The sequence below is a fragment of the Dermacentor variabilis genome, chromosome 8, assembly GCF_050947875.1.
Source record: "Dermacentor variabilis isolate Ectoservices chromosome 8, ASM5094787v1, whole genome shotgun sequence".
Classification (NCBI taxonomy): Eukaryota; Metazoa; Arthropoda; class Arachnida; order Ixodida; family Ixodidae; genus Dermacentor; species Dermacentor variabilis.
Window position 1 is genome coordinate 17,899,285 of NC_134575.1, and position 19,700 is coordinate 17,918,984.

A 19,700-nucleotide genomic window follows, 5' to 3' on the forward strand; every position below is an offset into this window, starting at 1 on the left:
CCATAAAATGCACAGGGAGAAAATGCTGCCACCCTTTCAGTGCTTCGTGCCATTAAAGGTGCATTCAAATTCCTTCAAGTGTACTGTAAACAAATATACCGGCAGAAGCCATCTCATGATGACTATCAACGTTAATGTGTTTAGCATTCAAGGAATGTAGCGACACATCGTATTGCTGAAGACACCTTTATTTAGAATATATTGCATTCATTCTAAGATTTTCATTGCTTTCTCTGGAATGGGCCCACTAATGTCGTCATCATCATGATGCTCCGAAGTGCAGTCATCAATAGTTGAAGTTCACAAAAGAGAAACACAACAAACACAAAGAAGAAATCGTTGCACTTGACCACATGAAAATTTTGGGTGCTTCCTGACATCCAACCGGAACCAATATTTTTGCATGTCGAAAGGCACCCAACACATGACTGCAAAGGGTTCAGTTAGAAGAGACATGTCTCAAGCTGAGCATAAATTCACATCTGTCGGCAAACCTATGTCCCATAAACTTTTGCGACCAGCTGTACACTGTGGGGAATTTGACTGAAGCAAGTAATGAAGCAAGGCAGACGGGACTCAAAAGAGACTCCAGGAGAGCTGTTGTCGGCAGAAGGCCAACGAAGAAGTTTCCTTGCAATAGTATCACGAGCAGTGCAGACGACAACTTAGCCCAGCTTACAACCTTCGTTCAACGAAGCGATAACGCACCGATCTGGTCCCGCAGCAGCGGCCCGTAGAGACCCGACAGCTCGCCCTGGAAGTCGGTGGCGAACACGTCGAAGCGGTACGGCAAGCCCTCGAACTCAGCCTTGCGCAGCAGCACTGTACCGATGGAGCGCACCTGCTGATAGCTGCCGGCATTGCCCGGCATGAACAGGACCGGCACACCGCGAAGGTGGCCCCTCCGTAGCTGACGGGCGTAGACCCTGCACATTGCATCAATTCAAGCCTGCTGCACCAGAAGTTTTTCTTGCAACCCTTCTTAAACATGGTAAATAAATCTTCGTAATTACAGTCAACAACAACAACAATAAAAGAATACAGTGGAATATATACACCTCTGTTCAACGCGAGGAGAATGTGCATAGATGTGCCAGCCAATTAGGCTTACAGTTCTCTAGTAGCGTGTTGAATTGGGCTGGTTGGTACATTTCGGAACTTGAACAACGCTAAAAACAGGACAGGACCAAGATGAAAGGAGACAAGCGCAGCGCTGACTAACAAGTTTATTGCATGTTGACGTCAATTTATACTGAGAGTACAACTAGTACATGAGTGTCAAGAGAATGCAACCAACTTATTATTGTTCACTCTCATCTTGAGAAACTGAAAGTATTTTTTTACTATGAGCTTAGATCATTAATTAAGAATAATTAATTGACAAACCGTTAAAGTTTTGCTTCAAATGCAAAAATTTGAATGGAGAAGTTGTACAGCATACTCAGAAATAGTACACACTTTTTTTTTCGTTAATATAACAGCTGTGGTTGTAATTTTATCGCAATGTAAGGAAAGCACACAAAATTTTAAATAAGCACCACGTGACTAGGTGCTTAAGTGCACCAATGTTAGTGCCCTCAAACATGCTACCAACGAATAATCAGTGATACATGCCCCACTTAATATTCAGCAGTAGCAAAAAGCAAGGACAAGTCCACACACAACTATTTCCACTTTCCAAGTCGGAATGTGACCAATTATTCTTTTACAGGCAAGCGTACGAGGCCTGTCTGTGAAATCCGCGAGATTAAGTCGGAGGCTGCCGAGCTGGGAGAGGGAAGCGAGTGCTGGAGGAGGAGGACACCTGGAAGTGGAGAGGAGGAGCACGCAAAGGAGGCGGCTAGGCAGGAGGCACACTGGGTTCACCTTCTCTGGCATTTGCTACGAACTCTGTGTGCGCTGTGGGTGTACCGGGTTCACCTGGTGATCGAGACGCCGAGCACCGAGTGAGAAGGACAGAGCAAGCAGTGCCAGGCTGAGCGCAAGTCGGCTGACCCCGAAGTCATCGGCAAGTGCCAGGCACGAGCTGGACAAGACCGGCAAAAGGCAGGGGCTAGCCGTGCCCAGGAGATTCCCAAAAAACGTGCCAGGCAGCTTGCAACAATGCAGGTCAATGCACAAAAAGGAAAGGAAATAGCACCCATACGCTTGCACTAACCAGCGTTCACGAAGTGAAACGTCACTACAATTCTTTTGATAGGTGAGGCTTTGTTCCGCGTGCACCTGTGTCGACAAAGCCAGCTGTCCGCACTGCTGCAAATGACGGGGTCACGTGTCACAAATGACATATGAACAATGCTGGCACATGACTTGTCCAACTGTTTCATCGCCAAACAAAAGACAAGCCCTGACACCATACATGAAGCAACACTATAGCAAAAGTAACAATGAATTCAGTGTATTGAAAAAGAGAGATACGTTTACTTAACATGTAATCTGCTATAACAAACTTTGACAAACAGTAGAATTATTAAATTAGTAGTTTGGCAGTTGCTTGTATGTATCTTTATTAATATGGGTTTTATTTGTAATTCGAAAGTCAAGGCTCACACACTCATTCTCCAAGCTAACCTTCTTTGGTGCGAATTTCATTAGTGAGTTAAAAACCTATGTCATGCATGCAAATGAAATCACAGGCAATAATAACTAAAATATTTCAATTGAATTTTTTAGCAATGTATCCAAGGCTTTTCTCACGGATTGCAATAACTCAAGACCTTTAAAATGGAGTACAGTTCTTTGCACTTCTTAATTAACAATCATAATGGTATGCCCGCAAATAATTTGAGTACCATTTCTGAGCCTCCCAAGACCAGGAATACACCTAAGGCAGTCATCTCTAGATACGTAACACAGAGGCCTAACCTCAGCATCATTTGATGCTGTCAACAAATTATGTAATTGGAAATGTGACAACCAAATTTCTGAGATTAGTTTTGGTGTTTCTTCTCATAGTTGGATATTTCCTGTACAGCATTATGATTCCCAGAAGGATCTTTGGCCCAGATAGGGTTGACATGGTAAATGGGATGGGAATTAGAAATTCATGGGTACCTCCTATAATAATATGCATAGAACAACATAGTAAACCAAAGTCAGGCAGGAAAGTAACAGAAAAATTGCTTTACAATCTTATAAGCAACTCAATGGCACCACCTGCATACGATTAAACAAAGTTACAATTTCAACAGCAAAAAATGGTACCCTTAAGAATGAGCCAAATTGGCAGCAATATATGGAAAAATATCTCTAATTTGAGCTCTTATATTTCCTTATATTTCTTATATTAATTTCAGCTTTATATAACCGACAATTTTATTGAGTCATGCACTCCCCTCCAGGACATCTAGCATCAAAAACATTTTGACAGCAATATTATAAATTCTTGAGACACAGTTTTATACACTTAAAGAGAATGATAGACGGCCTAACCAGGGCAAACATTTTTTTCCCAGCGATGAGAACAGGACCACCATCCAGGACAAAGCGAACAAGGAAGCCTTCCCAATTTGTCAATAAAGCACCCACTCACCGATTCTGGTAACATTTTTCGCAAGTGGCATTTCATGACTAGTGCTGTACCCTCTGTCTGTCCTCACTTGCGATTCACTTGCAGCAGTAGCTAAGCAACAGTGAAAATAGAGACTATAAGATTAATGTTTGAATTTGTTTTGTTTTTTACAGACCTACAATAATGTTAAATCTGTCCATACTATCGATATATCCAGTAAAGGGATTCCAATCAGCAAGAGCCAACACTAAAAATAAAGAGTGTCAATGCCATTTGCAATCATCAAAGGAAGTGGACCACAGGCCAACAAAGCAACAATATCATGAAAATCAATAGACGGCTCACCCTTCTCCATAGACAACAAGGCGGTACCTGGGGTACTTCTGCTGCACTTCTTTAGTTAGTTTTATGGGCTGAAAAGAGAAACACCTGTCTGAGCACTTCGTATATGGTACAGGCTCTTGTTCATTCAACCGTTGCAGGGCCGCATGATTCGGTCGAATTATCCGAAGGGTCAAGTGAACAGGTGGCAGCAGAATGAACTACTTCTCATTTTTATTTTTATTGCTCTAAGTAGTCTGTAATGTCTTCTCGTTTTTTTCGCTTTTGAAGCACAACTCAAACAGGATGAGGCGAAAAGTGCTGACGTGTTTAAATTTAGGCTGCATCAGTGCAACGTCCCGACATGAAACAAGCAGGAACGGATGGCTTCACGGGCGGAAAAGGAGTTTCAGCCAATCAAATATTAAAAATAAATTTAAGCAAAACAGCTTCACGGCTAGGGGATCGAGTTGTGGAACTGTCTGCTGAATTTCCTGTTTTTGAGCTATTAGTAACCGCTGCGAGCACGAAGGCTCGCCGGTGGGAGTCAAATTAACCGAACTGACGTGCTTTTGAGTTCAAACTAAACGAGTTTTTGCTACAATATGCAATGTATTGGTTTATCACTGGGGCTTTCCGATGCATTATAATTAAGTGATGACTAATTAACCAAGGTCGAATTAATATGTGTCAATTCTAAAGAGAGCTGCTCTTGCAACACACAGTTACTTATATACAACAAAGTTGCATTCAGTGCATATGATTAGGCTCTGCCAGCTGTCAGAAAGTAAAAAAATTAAAGATTGCTGTGATATCACTTGGTGCATGTACAAAATTGAATGACTTGTGTGAGCTCGTTTCATTACAAGAACTGGTGTGCTGCAGCATGAAACGAAAGCGATAATTAATAACAATAATTTGTACCATACAAACGTCGAGTGTTTCTGGCTATCTCAATCACTATGCAAGGCCCAAAGAATGCAAAATCTACTGACATATAAATGTAGAAATTTATCCATCATTAGGAAGTGTACATAGCTGGTCTGTGATCAACAAGAGTTTAAAAAAACTTTATCATGCCGGTAAGTCTACAGGGAGCTCGAAAAATATGGGATACGTAGAGACAATATGCGAAGTGAGCGCCAGCAAGTAAAGCTTCATCTCCTATAAAATACACACTTAATATTTTCAGACACAGCCCCGACTTAGAATGATCCCAGCTATTTACACATGCGTAATATAAGCTTTCGTCATAAACCAATGTGCGCCGAACACATGCGAAGTTGGGGACACCGCGCCGTCATTGATTTCGCCTAGAGAAATCTGCCACTTGCCGCGATATGTTTCGCTTTCAGTTCTTCACCGGGTCGCTTACGCCCATGTATCAGATTGCCAGCTAGTATCAGTAGGGTCCCACAGCGGAGTTTGTTAATTCAGCAGGAAATCAGCCGCTATATACGTGCTGTATCACTTTCCGGTTAAATATACGGTATACTTCTCCCCAGGCATATCGTCGAACCCTCAAGCACATCCGTCGCGTAGCTACACGTACTACAGCGCAGAAAGTTTCTCACTTCACACTTCGCGGCCCCCAATTAATCGAAGAGAAGCGAAAAAAAGCAAACTCCACTCACTATGTATTCGGGCAATTCGAACATGTAGGTCATCTCGCACTCGTTTTTCGCCCAGTTGATCATTAGCACATCGATGAAGCCGGTGAACAGCAACACCAACGCGCAGAGTCCCACAAGCGCTTTCACGCCGAAGTAGAACTTCATTTTCCCCCACACTGACTTTTCTTTTTGCGCAAAAGGCTAAACCGGCCACTCTGTCCGTCTCCGCTTCATCGCCGAGTCCAAACCTGCCGAGCACGCCCGGCTGCTAATCTCTCGTCGTGCCGGCGTCTTCCCACCGCATTGACCGCATGTTCGTCAACCCGACAGGCAAAGGGGAAGGAGGTGGGGCAGCCCAAACAAAGCAACGCGGTCGAGCCAAGCTGCATGCAACTGGCTGCTACTTGGCTGCAGACAGCCGTGGCATCGAGTTTGAGACACTGGCCCAGGTAGCGTGCAGCACCGATCGCGTAGCTTGCGATATTTCAAACTCTGGCGCCCACTTCTGTCGCTGCAAAAAGATGTACTACACGCAACTTCGCCTCCGCGCACGGCGATGTTGAGAGCTCGTCGGCGCGCGCGCAGGTGAGCTTGTGACTCGCCTATTTATCCCGTAGGTTACGCACGTGTAGTCGGTTACGTTGAAGTTGCGCTTCGGTAGACACGTAAGAAGGAATTTTTGTCTCGCGATCACAACCAATGAACTGTGATCACGAATACAGCAAAACTACTGCTGCGACGTATAGTCTTGCGGTCAGTGCCCAAGGCCGCAGCGAAACTTGTTTTTTTTTCGGCAGCATGCGTTCGTTTTCGACGTTTGATCAGCTGATCAAGACCGGCGTCGCGGCTTTTCGGTAGGGCTGCAGTAACTTGCACGGGGCTTGTCTCTGGGTGAATAAAGTGCCTACGCGTTGTGGGCATACCATATTGTAGCAGCTGCTTCGTTGTCGTCGGAGAAAGCACACTTTAATTATTGATATCGGCGGTTGACTTGTTGAGTGGGAAAATGCATGCACGTTTTAAATTATTGATGTCATTTGATGACTGCTGGTTGAAACACGGCCGGCTTGCGGACGTAAGCACGTTGTACTCTAACGTTGCGAAACGAGTTCCACTTCGTTCGTAAGCTAAACCGGTCTGTGGAACGTTGCAGTATAGTAAATATCCTTGGTCCTTAATTACGTTGCATGCAAATTAAAAATTGCGTGGCAATTAAACAAGCATAACGTTTCACTGTCTCTCATAGTTTTATTTTGTGGACACCTGAAAGCTTAGTGGTACTTTTATAGCTCTCATAGCTATGTGAAGACAATATCAAATCTAGTTGCTAATAGCAAAACCTTGCTTAACTGTCAATAATCAACGCTTTGGAAGAAGACGTCGCTGTTCGAGTACAAAATTTCTTGACTGACACGGTCACCACGTCTTGAACTTGACCGTTTGCTAATTGGTATATTATTTTTCAGGACTACTGGTGCATCACGGCCACAGGCCTCACTATGTGTGAAGACCCATGGGCACTTCAGTGGCGTTCACACAGCTCCTGCTCAAGTACGGGTTTGTGGGCAAAACCACGTATGGGCCATGTGGCACACTTCTTCGTGACAACCTGAGGCGAGAATGGTAAAACATCTTTCTCTCTCTCAGAAAGTGTCTTCATATACTCCGTTGTTTTCTGCACGTACAATATGCCAACCCGTGTACAACACGCACACATATGCTTCACATGCTGGTTTAAACTAATGCTCACCTTGTACGAAAACAAGAGGCGCACACTGGAATATTGTGCAGCTCCCAGGCACCATGGTAATATGGCATGGTGCGTGGTGCGGTAATAAAGCATTTTGTGGTCAGCTATATACAGCTATTCCGCCTCTTATTTGCAGTTGTTGTAACTGAATATACACCAAAAAGTATTATGCCTGAGCTATGATGCATGTACATGGTTCGTAAACTAGCTCTGCCTGTGCGTCTTGTGGAATAAAGCTCTTTTACCCTTCTGAGAGACATTGTTCGCAATAAGATACTTTAATTGGTTTGTATGTTGTGTGTTCGGGTGTGCTTGGTGTAGCGTTGCATGTCTGTGAAATTTACTGTGCTCGTCATTTTGTTTCTCATCACATGCCATATGAACCAGCATGTTGGTTATGCCACTAGACAGACCTCCCTAGGATTCAAAAATTACGAAGTTTCGTTTTTCTTCACTGTCTGGTGAGAGTGAAGCTGAGGACGAATGGGTGATGATGATCCGTGATGATGACTCGACAACACCAGCCGTTGGCAGTGGCATAGCGGGATGGCCGTGTATGCACAACGAAAACCCACTGCCAAGCTCTTAACTGCTGTCGCTGTCAAATTGTGTTTCACGGAAGTGCGTCAGGGGTGTTGCTACAGAGGGGGCTGTCCTTTTCCAGGCGGCGTCACATTCTTCGATCAGCCGAGGCCACCGTGCTACCCATGGAGGAAGCCTGGCCAGACCAAATAAGTGCCAACTCACCTCAAGGCAAGTGGACCCCAGCATTGTGGGCAGTATCCAGCATGACCTGTCGTGGTGGTGCAGTGACTGTGGCGTTCTGGTGCTAAGCACTAGGGTTGCCACATGGCCTGTTTTCCCATTATGGTGCCAACTGCTGGTTCGACCTTAACACCGGCAAGCCAACTAACGGTCTTTCGGTTCTGCCTACATTGACGCATTACGAGATGCATTGCAGATGGTACTGTCCGGCGTCTAGTCATGTTACAGACAAATGAATTTGTAACAAATGTAACAGACAAACTTTTCACCGTCATGTTATCCGGAGTTCTCGAACAGAACTGTCCATTCGTTCGAACTTTTTTATATACATCTAAATATATGTTCAGAAGTGATAGCTAGAACGGGAGTATTGAATATTTATGTGTGTTTTGTTGATAGCATCAATTAAGAAAACTTTTATTTTCTCCATGAGAAATAAGGGGGTGATGGCAAAAAAAAAAAAGGAAACTGAAAATTGCAGCTTGACAGGCCTCTGGCCCCCTACAGTGTTTCAGAGCAGGTGAGCCACCAGTACACTTCTAAATAATACACGTGCAGGCGAAGCAACGAAAACATGTCGTGAAGGAAGTAATTTAACACACATAATAAAGTCCATACAATGAAAAAACAAGAAAGACATCAGAGATACTATACATACGTTAAACTAATAATAATGCATTTTTCCATAACAAATGAAAACTATTGGAGGAAAATAATACGTACAGAATACACCCCCTAGTTTGCCTGTGCCTTTAGAATGCAGCATTAGGTACTTCAGGTGCTTCTAGGAAGAATATTTCAAACCTAATGTGCTTCTATCATTACTTGACAGAAGTAGAAACCACCATCTGTGGGAAGGAAAATGGGTAGTTTGATTGTGTAGATGAATTACTGAAATCAATAATAGTACTGGAGAATAGGTTGGGCATCCTCACTAATAAGTGCAATAACTTGTGCCCGCTGTACACCCGTTTCACAGGTGTGAGATAAAGTGTAAGTGACGAAGGGTGTCAGTGGACATGAGTGCGAACAGGAGTGGGTGCCAGTTAATGTATGAATGAAAACTAGTGACGGTGAGTTTGAATGGATGCAAGTATCAGCATGAGTGACTGTTGGCGTGTGTGTGTGTGTGTGAGTGCGCATGTGTGTGCGTGTGTGTGTATGTGTGTGTGTGCGTGCATGCCAGTGAGGAGGAGTTGAGAGTACAGGCGTGAGTGGATGCCGGTGATTGTGAATGGAAAGCGAGAGAGAGAGAGAGAAACAACTTTATTTAGTCGCCTGCAGAACGACACCATGACTAAATGACGCCGCGATGCGGGCCCTGACGTCTTCTCAGCGGGTGGTCTCTATTCAACTCCAGCGCGTGTTACTCCCGCGGTCAGTCGCACTGAGGGGCAACGTTCCGTCGGTTTCGCTCGGCCTTTGTCTTGCAAATGTGAATGCGAGTAAGTGATTGCCAACAAGTGTGAGTGCATGCAAGTATAAGTGAGTGCATAGTATGGATGTGCGAATATAGTGATTTTTCAGACCAAATCAAATACGAATCAACTAGTGCCAGAAGCAAATCGAATATTCAATAGATCATGAGTAATGAACAGCCGTTATCACAATGCAAAACAATGTTCACATGCTAGTAATCTTAAAGTTAGCAAGTTTCTGTCATTATGTAGTATGTTATAAAGTGTTGGTTATTGAAGTGGAAATGGAGCATTAGGAGCAAACAAGTGGTGTCTGTGTGTGTACAGGACTGTTAAGAGAGTCCAAGAATGATCGCTGTACAGCCTGTAAAGTATGGCTACCTAAGCGGCATAGCCTGCTCCACTGCGCAAATCATGTTTTATGTCTATACTAGGACCGCAGGGGCGAAAATGTACCATACATTTGTTCTAATTTTATGTTTAATTGGGCGAAGTTGACATTTTGAAATATCCAAAATGTATTTTAAAAATATTTGCATTTACAAATACTGATTATTCGATTCGAAGACTCAATCAAATAGGACACTCTTTGATTCATTGTTCAAAATGAATATTCGTGCACCCCTAGTCCATAGCCTACAGAAATATAGGTGAGTGAGCATGCGTCTGCACTTCTTCTAGCTGACGTATGTACTAGATTGTTCGTGCAATGCTTAACCACGAACCTGTCACAATGCGACAGCTAGACGGACATGATTTCGTCAATTCTGGGGCATTCTTGCATCTTAGCCTACACACTCGGTGCGTGTTTGGTCTTTGCCAATTCCCAGTTAACTCTGGCATCCTAACACCCAGATCTACAGGTGCTGTACACTGCCGCCAAAGAGCTGGTGGATTCGGAGACTTCCTTCGGACTTCTGCTGAACAGCAAGAGTAGCAAGGCCTTGTTCCCAGACCGACCATCACAGAGCCAGCGGTGAGTCCACATTCCATGTACTATCTCGAAAGATTAAGTGCTGGAGGCCGAAATTTGAACATCGCATTAATTTGAACACTTGGGAACACAAATTGTTGCTTGAATTATCATAAATTTTGATTATCTAAAGTGTAACCTTTTCTGTACCACAGGGATTGACGAAAAATTGTACCAAGTTTGCCAGAAATGCGGCGTATAGGCAGGCCATGTTGCAGTGAAAGCATTCAAGCACCCAGAAATAAGGAGAAGGACTACAGACAGGCCATCTGGTGTCAAAAACTGCAATTAGAAGCAAATATACGGATGCATTCATCATCTATTCACACAGGAGGTACTCTTGCTCATAACAACTACACTCATCAAAAGTACAGAAATGCTATCAACGAAAGCGAAATTAAGCACTATCATGTGAATAGATATACACACTCAGTAACTTTTACACAATATGTATGAGCAGATATACATGACACAAAAGCATTTGAGGTTACCAGGTCTGCGGCGTCATCTTGCACTGGTGGCAGTCAACTCGCACGGCTGTCTGAATGTCAAACGGGAGCATTGTATTGATCATTTGTTATAATGCATCCTATCTCATCACTCTTTGGCTGCACTCCTCTTCCTTGAGGTGGCAGAGAGCTCAAATAAATTGAAACCTTGCTTGTATTATAGCACCTTCACAATGCATGCATCGAAGGCATAGCGGAGTCAATAAAATTTTAAAGATTGCTTTTAATTGCTTTGTAGAATTTTCATTTATCCGGGTTTGAATTGTTGCGAGTCAACTACACTCCAAGGTTGACATGCGCGAGACAATTTCCAATCTCAAATGTTTGCCTTGCAGGGCAGCTACGCTGGAGCAGCTGCTTTTCTTTCCCGCTTCTGGAGAGGAAGCTCAGTGGCTGACCTACTGGCAACGGCAACGACTGCGTTGGTGGCGACAGGTAAGCATGTTCACCTGGGTCCATTTTGATTGTGCTTGCAAATAGAGTGAAGTGTGCATGTGTTTCTGTTTAGCTGTGTTGTACCGGTTGTGTGCTTGTTGTGTGCCTTATGTGCTTGTGTGATGTGTTCATGTGTGCCTGCACGTTTGCGCGAGTTCCTGCATGTTGTGCGTGTGTGTGTATTTTTGTGTTTCTGTTTGGGGTGTAACTGGGTGTGTTTATTGCGCACTTGTGTTTGTGTGAGTTTCTGTGTATGTTTATGTGCCTGTATAAGAAGTTATTAACTTTTACCAGAAAGTGGAGCTGTACAGACTTATGTAACATATGATGCAATAATAAGAACAGTCTGCAATGTAATATGCAGAAGAAGGTCCTTATTTGCATGCTAATAAGGAATACTACTAGGAATATACCAATACTACTAGTGTATCAGAGCATACAACATAGATAAAGAAATGACAACAACAAGAATAGCTTTGTGACATTTAACTAGGCTGAGAGAGATAAGCCATACCGTACCGTACACATGTGCTGTAGTTTACTGTAGATTGCAATCTATGTAGTATCACTCTCTTGATTCTTTTTTGTTATCTCTTTCTGTCATCAGTGTGTTCGTAATCAGGGGTCAGGTGTAGCCTTACTTTCTGAACTGCGTTATGGGACAGCCAGCTCCAGTGTAGCCTAACTTTCCATATGTCTTAATTTGTTGAACACAACAACAGTGTACTTATCTCATTTCTCACGAAAACAAACAGCAGTTGTAAGCTCAGTGCTTGTGTTTCTCTTTACTGCATCCACCTCTTTGGCGCTGCAAAATTTCGAAGCCCACCAGGCTGCATATTGGTGAGCTCATGCATTGGCATCAGCGGTGACGCAAAGTTTGGTGCATGTTTGGCAGCTTTCCCGGCGCCCGTGGGCATTCCAGCTGGAGCAGACGGGGTCCCAAGAGTCGCACGTTGTTCACGCCGAGTCCGGGCCCCTGGAGCGGCTCTGGAGCCAAGGGTGCGTAGTTGCGTCTGCCGGTAGCCTGGAAACAGCTGCGGAAGCGTTCCTGAGGGACGCCCACCAAGAGGGTCCCCTCGGGCAGGTAGGCTACAGACCACTTTATCTTTAAAGGATAACAAAAGTTAAAGTGAGCAATCATTTTACATTCTTCTGTTGCTGATACCGCAGTCACACTGGGCACTTTCGATCAGGACAGAGCCCGATCCTTTCGTGCCAATTGCAATAGAGAAATCGATTGCAATTGGCTTTCTTCTTCAGCCTGTGCAAAGGAGCCAGTCGCGGTCAGGAAATTCAATTGTGGTCAGGCTTGATCACGACTGAACGCGGTCCCATGTGACACTGGTGTAAGATTAGAGCAGAAACTTAGAGGTTGACCGCAGTGTTACTTGGACAGAAATTCATTTTTACACTTCGGATTACAGATTAATTTTGGCCACCTGGGGTTCTTTGACGTGCACCCAATCCATGGTAAACAAGTGGTTTTGCATTTAGGTCGCATTTAGATGCTACCGCCAACTGGTAATCGAGCCCGTGACCTCGTGTTTAGCAGCGGAACGCCAGAGCCACTAAGCCAGCACGGCAAGTTGTCATCTTTATGACACTTCTGGATCCCGCTTTCTTCCCCTAACCTAGTCAGACACGCGACACTTTCTTGAGGCCATAGAGAGAAATGTATCCAGCAAGTTGGTTGACTAAGGGTACAAAAGGACTAATATTTTATGCAGTTGACCCCCATCTTAATTACCAACACGATCACCAGCTTCCGCGATGCAGCAACACCCCTCCTGGGTTGCTTGCATCTCGGAATTGCTTACACCAAGCACTTCCTACTCTGGATTGAACAAGTATATACTGAAGCGACATCTTCAATGTGTCATTGTTTCTGTTAAATGAAGGGTGAAATGCTATAACCGCTAGAAAAAAAAACAAATACTGGCAAACATCAAAGCCAGTTAAATAATTTATTGTAACATACTTGTGTCCACAAACCAATTGTTGTTTTGGCGCCCATGTAGTGAACGCGTCACGGTATGCTGAGTCACTCAGTTCTTGAGATCGCTTCACGTCACACGCAAGCGAAGCAAAAAGAAATGCAACCTGCACACTTGTTAATATTTCTTTTGTGAACAGCATCATCGTACCTCGCCTGATTGCTACACGACGTTAGCCAATCTTTCTCTGTGGCAAGACGTCGCAATAATGTCGTTGACACAAGGTCCAGAATTTGAAGACCTTACTCTGGTCTAGTATCAAACTAAAATATCCTACAAGCATTTCCTAGCCTTTACACTCGAGTGTCATCCTCTGCCATGTGAGAAGCGTGCGGTAGAGTACCTACAACTTAGAAAGTATGTGCCAGTACTTCTTTAACTGAAATCCTTATTTCAATTGTTTGAAGCAGTTAAATGGCCTCAAAATGCAAGGGAAACAACTTAAATCTACTAGGAATGCTTAGACTTGTTTGAAGTAAATATTGAATTATGCAAGCTTGAAAATCCAGAATAAGAGAGAGAGATACACAGAAAAGATGGAGGCTAGAAGTGATGAGCAGTGGTCGAACAAGCAATGTCGCTGAAGCCAACGTTTCGACAAAGGCTCTTGTCTCTCTCAGCGAATACAAGTCCCCCTGTCATTGGCTTCAGCGGCTTTCCTTGTTCAACCACTGTTAATCACACACCTGAACAATCATTCACGAAACCAGCCTATTGGTAATACAGCCCTAGTATGTCATCACGAACTGGCCAGGTAGGGAAATGTTTGCGCTACGCAGGTGCTCTCGCTACATCCGAGCCTCGCTCCGTTCCAAGCGGCCATAGCTACGTGGGGGGGCGTGGCTTCTCTGAAGCCATTGGCCCAGCTGCTACAGAGGCAGTTACGGGGAACGCTGGCCGTCTACTCCAACCCCAGCCTGGGCAGCTCAGCACCACTCGACAACCAGCTGGCTAGGTGGGCGCAAATGGCTGCACGCATTTCCAAGTGCTCCCTTATCTCCTTGAGGGGCTGCGTGCGAAATTGTGCATGGCATGATAGCGTATCAAAGGCAAAAGCACTATTGTAAGTAGCGATATTTAAAATGTATTGCAAACATATTAAAACACTTCTGATTAGACCTGTGCTACAAGTTTTAATAATGTTCCTAAGGTGTTTTAGTGAAACAAGATAGAAGGTAAATGTCTGTTTGTTTGCTCGTGGTGCCAGTGTGTCTTCAGGTACTGGGTTCACTTCTGTTGTTTTTCACGATGTTTTATGTCATGCGTATATTTCAAATGCCTGGATGCATGCTTTCCGAGTGCAGTAGTCATGAAATAGTTGATGTTCTCATATTTGATGTTCCTGTAGAGGGTTCTTGTATGGAGCACAACTTCTGTAAACCTGGTAAAACTCACTGAAGGATTGAACGTTCTGAATCCTTTCTGCAGCAGTATGTTTTTCTTTTCTTTTCTCTTCCCCTCCTCCCCCCCCCACACACACACACTGGTGGATGCTGCAGGTTTGACGAAATGGGTGTGGTGGCAGTGGTGATTTTGGATGAGACGACGTTGAAGACTGGTGTTGCCCATGTTCGTCACCGAGACACAGGCCTGAAGGTACGGTTCTCTCTTAGTTGGGTAAGGCACCACTGTCACCATGGCCACATAAATGATTAATGATTGTTTTAAATCCTAGGAATAAGGACAAATTACAATTTGTTTTCATATGCATATGTTGCCACATGGCTCTGGAACAGTTTACCTCAAGAAAAAATTAAGACTAACATCGTGAACTCTTTTAAAGGTGTTCTGCATGCCTTCGTGTCCAGCACACAAAAATAAATCAGCACACTTTGTGTCCAATGGTTCTGCACTTTCATACGATGGAACAGACGTGAAAGAGTGTGAAGAAATGAAAGGAAAGACCTCATAGGAGTCTTTTCCACCATAATAAGTACGAATCAACTAGCCTGGCAACAAGTAATGATAAAGCACTTTCATTAGTAGTATGCTTCATGTTCCTGATAATGTGTTCTATGTGTTATCTTGCATAATTCTGTTATTGTATATTTACGTATTTTTATTTGCATTGTCATCTACTATTATCTTGCATTTTCTGTATAATACAGTTCTTTAACACCGGAGACACACGGGGCAATTTCAATTGGGATCAAGTCTGATCCAGACCGAATATCTCGATTGTGATAGGCTCACTTCCTCCGCTTGCACCAAGTAGCCAGTCATGATCGAGAAATTCAATCCCTATCTGGTGGCTTGATCGCGATAGAAAGTGTCCCATGTGATAACGGTATAAATTTGCGCTGGTGAATGGCACCATACGTAAGACTACTGTCGGGATGCAGCCTGCAATTTCATTAATATGGGGTCCTACCCTTTATATGCCTGTCTATACACTATTTGGCACAATAAAATTGATTAATTGATTGATTGATTGATTGATTGATTGATTGATTGATTGATTGATTGATTGATTGATTAAATTGGAACACCTTTCATATTGTAGGAGCATGGAATGACATTAGGTTTTGTTGATACGGTGGCATGGCTGACTGTAGCACCACTGCTTGTAGGTGGCCAGTGTGTGTGATCAACTACCATTTATTGGCAGCGGAGAGGAACAATGACAGCAAAGTGGCACATTCCATGCTAATGGCTAGCTCGCTCTCTTAACCAGCATTAGCACAATCTCGTCCTTATTTTGGTCGCTGGCACAGCTGACCATGGGCCGTATTCTGAAACAATCCACTTTGGCGATACAATCGCCTTTGCCATGCCTCCGCCAACATACCGTGCTGATTGGCTGCTTCAGAAAAAATGGAAAACAAATAGCGCCATCTAGTAGTTCCAGCCTACCTCAATTTGACGCCACGGTGTTCTTAGGTGCTCCTGACATATGTTGGGTAAACGAATGCGTCTTTTCATAGTCGATTGTTGGTGTAGTGTAGTAGAAACAAGAGCGTTGGTAGTTCACAGTGTATATTGATGGCAGTTTGCACATAGTTTTGCGCAGCGATACTTGTTGACTGTTGATCGGCTATTGCATTGTGTCGCCTTGTGCAAGTGACACTTTTTGGTGACAGTGTCTTGGAACCGCTGGCAGCTGCAGCATGAACAATGCGCTGCCCGTGTGGTTGGTGGTGAAGTGTAGCAGAGACGAGGCGACACTGCCGCTCTGGCGGTGCGCTATGGCTGACAGACAGATGCAGAAACAGCGGGTTGCTTTATAATATCATGAAAAATGTGTTTTGCAACCGCCTGAGTTGCAGCACAATTCGTTCATTAAAATAAAACATTTCACACTTCCTTTTTCAATTTATTTTACTTAAAGCAGCCGTAGCCGCCAACCGTAGTCAGTGTGCAGAAACCGTACTGTGACCATTACACTCGAAAACAACACACCCGAGCCGCCCTGAACTCGCATGGTGTGTTCTCTCATGCGTTGTGAAGCGTTCGAGAGCGCGTGTTAGTAGTGCATGCTGCCGTGACGGGTAATGAGCCGGTTAATTTATTGAAAGTGACCATCACTGCGGTGATAGTATCGCCAGAGTAGATCGTTTCAGAATACGGCTCCATATCACCACCACAATGCAACTTCACTGCTGTTGAATATTTAATTTCGTTTGATAACAATGACATTCACAGCCATCTAGAAAACTTGTTTGCTTGCTATGTTACACTGAATTTACTACTATGCATTCTTACTGTTAGCTACCAATAAGCATAAGTTCCCTCAATAATGATCACTTGAAGAGAATATAATGAGAAAGTTGGTATTCCTTGTGTCTTATAAACACCGTCTTTAACTATAACCAAAAATACACTTAACCTCCTGAATGCCAGTTCCCAACTCAGCATTATCATCCCGCCATGTCATCCATATTATTTATTAATAATTTTCCTCATTCTTGCTTGACTGAATTCATTCAGCCTTGTCTTGACTTATAGTTAGGAGTATGCAAATATTCGAAGTTTGGAATACGAATTAAATATTACACACTAACTATTCCTATACGAAAAGTAACTATCCTGTATTTTTAATATTGGAAATTAACTCAATATTTTGCAACAATCCAATTTTAAATTCTTGCCACTGTTCTGTGTCGGTTAAACAAAGCATCACAATCTATCAGAAGCGAAACAACAAGAAAAGTTTTCAAGGGAATGCTGATACAAGAATTGGCAATGCAAGCTTTGTTTTTTGGCTTCGTGGTGAAAGCCTACATGACAACCGTGATTTTTTTCTCGTAGTGTTTCAATTAGTGTGTTTGGAAGCCTAGTCATGTAGCAGTTTTATCTATTATGCTACAACCACCAATGTTTTTCTTGCAATAGGCTTATTGGCATGTGTTTGCAGCTCACAAGTCCCTCAGCAGCATTTTTTTTACACAACTTCCAATCTTCTTTTCAGTAACGACTTATTTAATGTTTTTTGTAAAGCTAGTCATACAACAGCCGTTCATTTTTTAGTGCTTGTTTGCAGCCAGGTAACTGTTATATTGAGAGGCTATTCATGCAGTCTTTTTTAATGATAATTAGTGATATTGTGTAAAAGGCTTATTGTTTCCAATAGTTGTATTTCTTGTGCTAGCCGGTACAGGCATGGTACCTAAATATACCGAAATAAATCATGGAAATAAAATGCGTCAGCGTTTGATTATTTGATATTCGATTCAATATTCTATACTTACTATTCATATTGGATTTGAGAACGTTAATATTCACCCTCCTCTACTTATAATGCATAGGTATTCCAGAAGTATTACTATCAAATTTAATTGGGAATTTCAAGTTAATGTAACATTCTAATTTACAAATTAGAACACCTTTGCCATTGTACACTGTTGTGGGAAGTGTGGAAATTCAGCATTATGCAAATTTGTGCACGTACTACACACATTTTCAGGAGCAAGTCCACGTGACTGACGTGCACAGACGACTACCACTGTGCCTACAGAGTGCAGAGAGTTCTTCCTGAAGCCCTACTTTCCCACGTGGCACACCTGGCAGGCCAGTCACCTACATAGCACGACATCCGAGTGACTTTAATTTCTAGCCTGTACTAGTGAAACTTCCTGCCTAATAAACTGTTGACACCATCGGTATAGGTCCCTAAGATGCGACCATTATTGTTTATTAAACTCTGGTGCCAATGATACTTTACAAGTGAGTATGTTACCTTTGCATGAAAATAATTCACTTATATGACATTATCAAGCCGGTTATCGCAAAGAAGCAAAGCCTGCCACCTAGCTCACAGAATGCTGCCTAATACCTTCAATAAGAGCTCTGAGATGTGACAATCTTCAGTTGTTTGCATGGAAGCTTTCAACTGTAGTGCCAACTTGCTTATCTCTCTATACCTACACACAAAAATAGCTTACATAAACTTTACATGAACAGCGCAGCAAAGTATCTATCGAGCCCCTGTTTGTGTCCAGTAGCAAACCCTCAAACCCAGTACTCGCGTCCTGACAATAAGTGAAATGCGGCAGGTAGTAAATGGTCTTTCTGACCAGATTTATAGAATGAAAATGCTGCTATACATGAGAACTTCTCGTATATGGAAGTGGCATTTTCTGGCTGGAAATGGAACATTGAGCTGTGCATAACATTTTTCAGCCAAATATTTGTTGACTTCGGTGGTATAGTGTTCGACTTCCATTTGGTAGCAGACTCGGAATTTGGGATCTCAGCTTGCCTTAATGGCCTACAAAACAGTTTTTCAGGTATATGAAGCAATTATTCTAGTTTACTGTTTCCTTAATCTATGAGGAGGTCTCTGAGACAACCAGGAACTCGCAATGTGGTGAACAGTAGTACCAAGCCACATTCAGAGCACATTCACAGGAGCTTATAATGCAAGATGAACAAACTTACCAGTGCCGCAGCAGCTCGAGTAATACGCAAACAATATTTCTGCTTTGGATGAAGCTTAAGAATTCAACCAACAAATCTAGAGGAGCCCTCTCACCACTAGCTCAAGGCATGTCGGCACTTTTGCACTCGCATATAGAGCGTGCTGCGAGTCCTCCACCAGCCACCAGTCCTCTATTTCGTTTGACTAGGCCCACTATACTGGATGCTATCCTGAATGTTGTACCCTGCATCGATCCTGCTGTCACACCTGTTAAAGTCAATTCAGACGAGTTTTAGGTATATGCCACGTTTCTGGTGAAACTGTGGTCGCTATGAACTACTCAGTTTTTATTTAACCAATATTTGAGAAGGTGCCATCCTGCAAAACTTGTTCGTGTTTTCATAGGCTGAGACAAAAGTTTATTGCTACTACAACTGTGGTAAAGTAGCTGCACAATACCAACAAACACACAAAAAAATTAAAGATTAAGTCTGTGGCGTCAAATTATTAACGTTGCCGCGAACTGCGTTACCCTAATACAGGAAAGCGCT

General features: G+C 43.2%; 2 protein-coding genes across 3 annotated transcripts in view; one reads left to right on the forward strand and one right to left on the reverse strand.

The window, feature by feature from the left end:
* Window positions 1-5,776, reverse strand: part of PGAP1 (GPI inositol-deacylase) — a 41,647-nt gene extending 35,871 nt beyond the window's left edge. Inside the window, exons 1-3 of the mRNA XM_075701296.1 lie at window positions 5,467-5,776; window positions 3,857-3,924; window positions 709-926 (exon numbers count right to left, since the gene is read on the reverse strand). Coding sequence (XP_075557411.1) covers window positions 709-926; window positions 3,857-3,924; window positions 5,467-5,610 — 430 coding nt within the window. The 5' untranslated portion in view covers window positions 5,611-5,776. The remainder of the gene's footprint in view (window positions 1-708; window positions 927-3,856; window positions 3,925-5,466) is intronic.
* A 10-nt stretch (window positions 5,777-5,786) lies between these two features.
* PolG2 (DNA polymerase subunit gamma-2, mitochondrial) lies at window positions 5,787-18,392 on the forward strand. Of its 2 annotated transcripts, none has more exons than XM_075701298.1 (9): window positions 5,787-5,894; window positions 6,912-7,068; window positions 7,860-7,948; window positions 10,234-10,354; window positions 11,196-11,295; window positions 12,194-12,382; window positions 14,072-14,247; window positions 14,792-14,888; window positions 18,196-18,392. In XM_075701298.1, the coding sequence occupies exons 2-9, from the start codon at window positions 6,959-6,961 to the stop codon at window positions 18,265-18,267; spliced, it is 954 nt and encodes a 317-aa protein (XP_075557413.1). In that variant the 5' UTR covers window positions 5,787-5,894; window positions 6,912-6,958; the 3' UTR covers window positions 18,268-18,392. The 2 variants fall into 2 exon arrangements, with proteins under 2 accessions (XP_075557413.1, XP_075557412.1); XM_075701297.1 differs by having other exon boundaries at window positions 5,823-6,030.
* The last annotated feature ends 1,308 nt before the right edge of the window (window positions 18,393-19,700 follow it).

What these genes read in the sequence shown, in the direction of transcription:
- PolG2 (XM_075701298.1), top strand. Translation starts at nt 6,959, where the DNA reads ATGGGCACTTCAGTGGCGTTCACACAGCTCCTGCTCAAGTACGGGTTT. An exon ending in GACAACCTGAGGCGAGAATG is followed by an intron (nt 7,069 to 7,859) that starts GTAAAACATCTT and finishes GTCCTTTTCCAG; the next exon opens with GCGGCGTCACATTCTTCGAT. An exon ending in GACTGCGTTGGTGGCGACAG is followed by an intron (nt 11,296 to 12,193) that starts GTAAGCATGTTC and finishes CATGTTTGGCAG; the next exon opens with CTTTCCCGGCGCCCGTGGGC.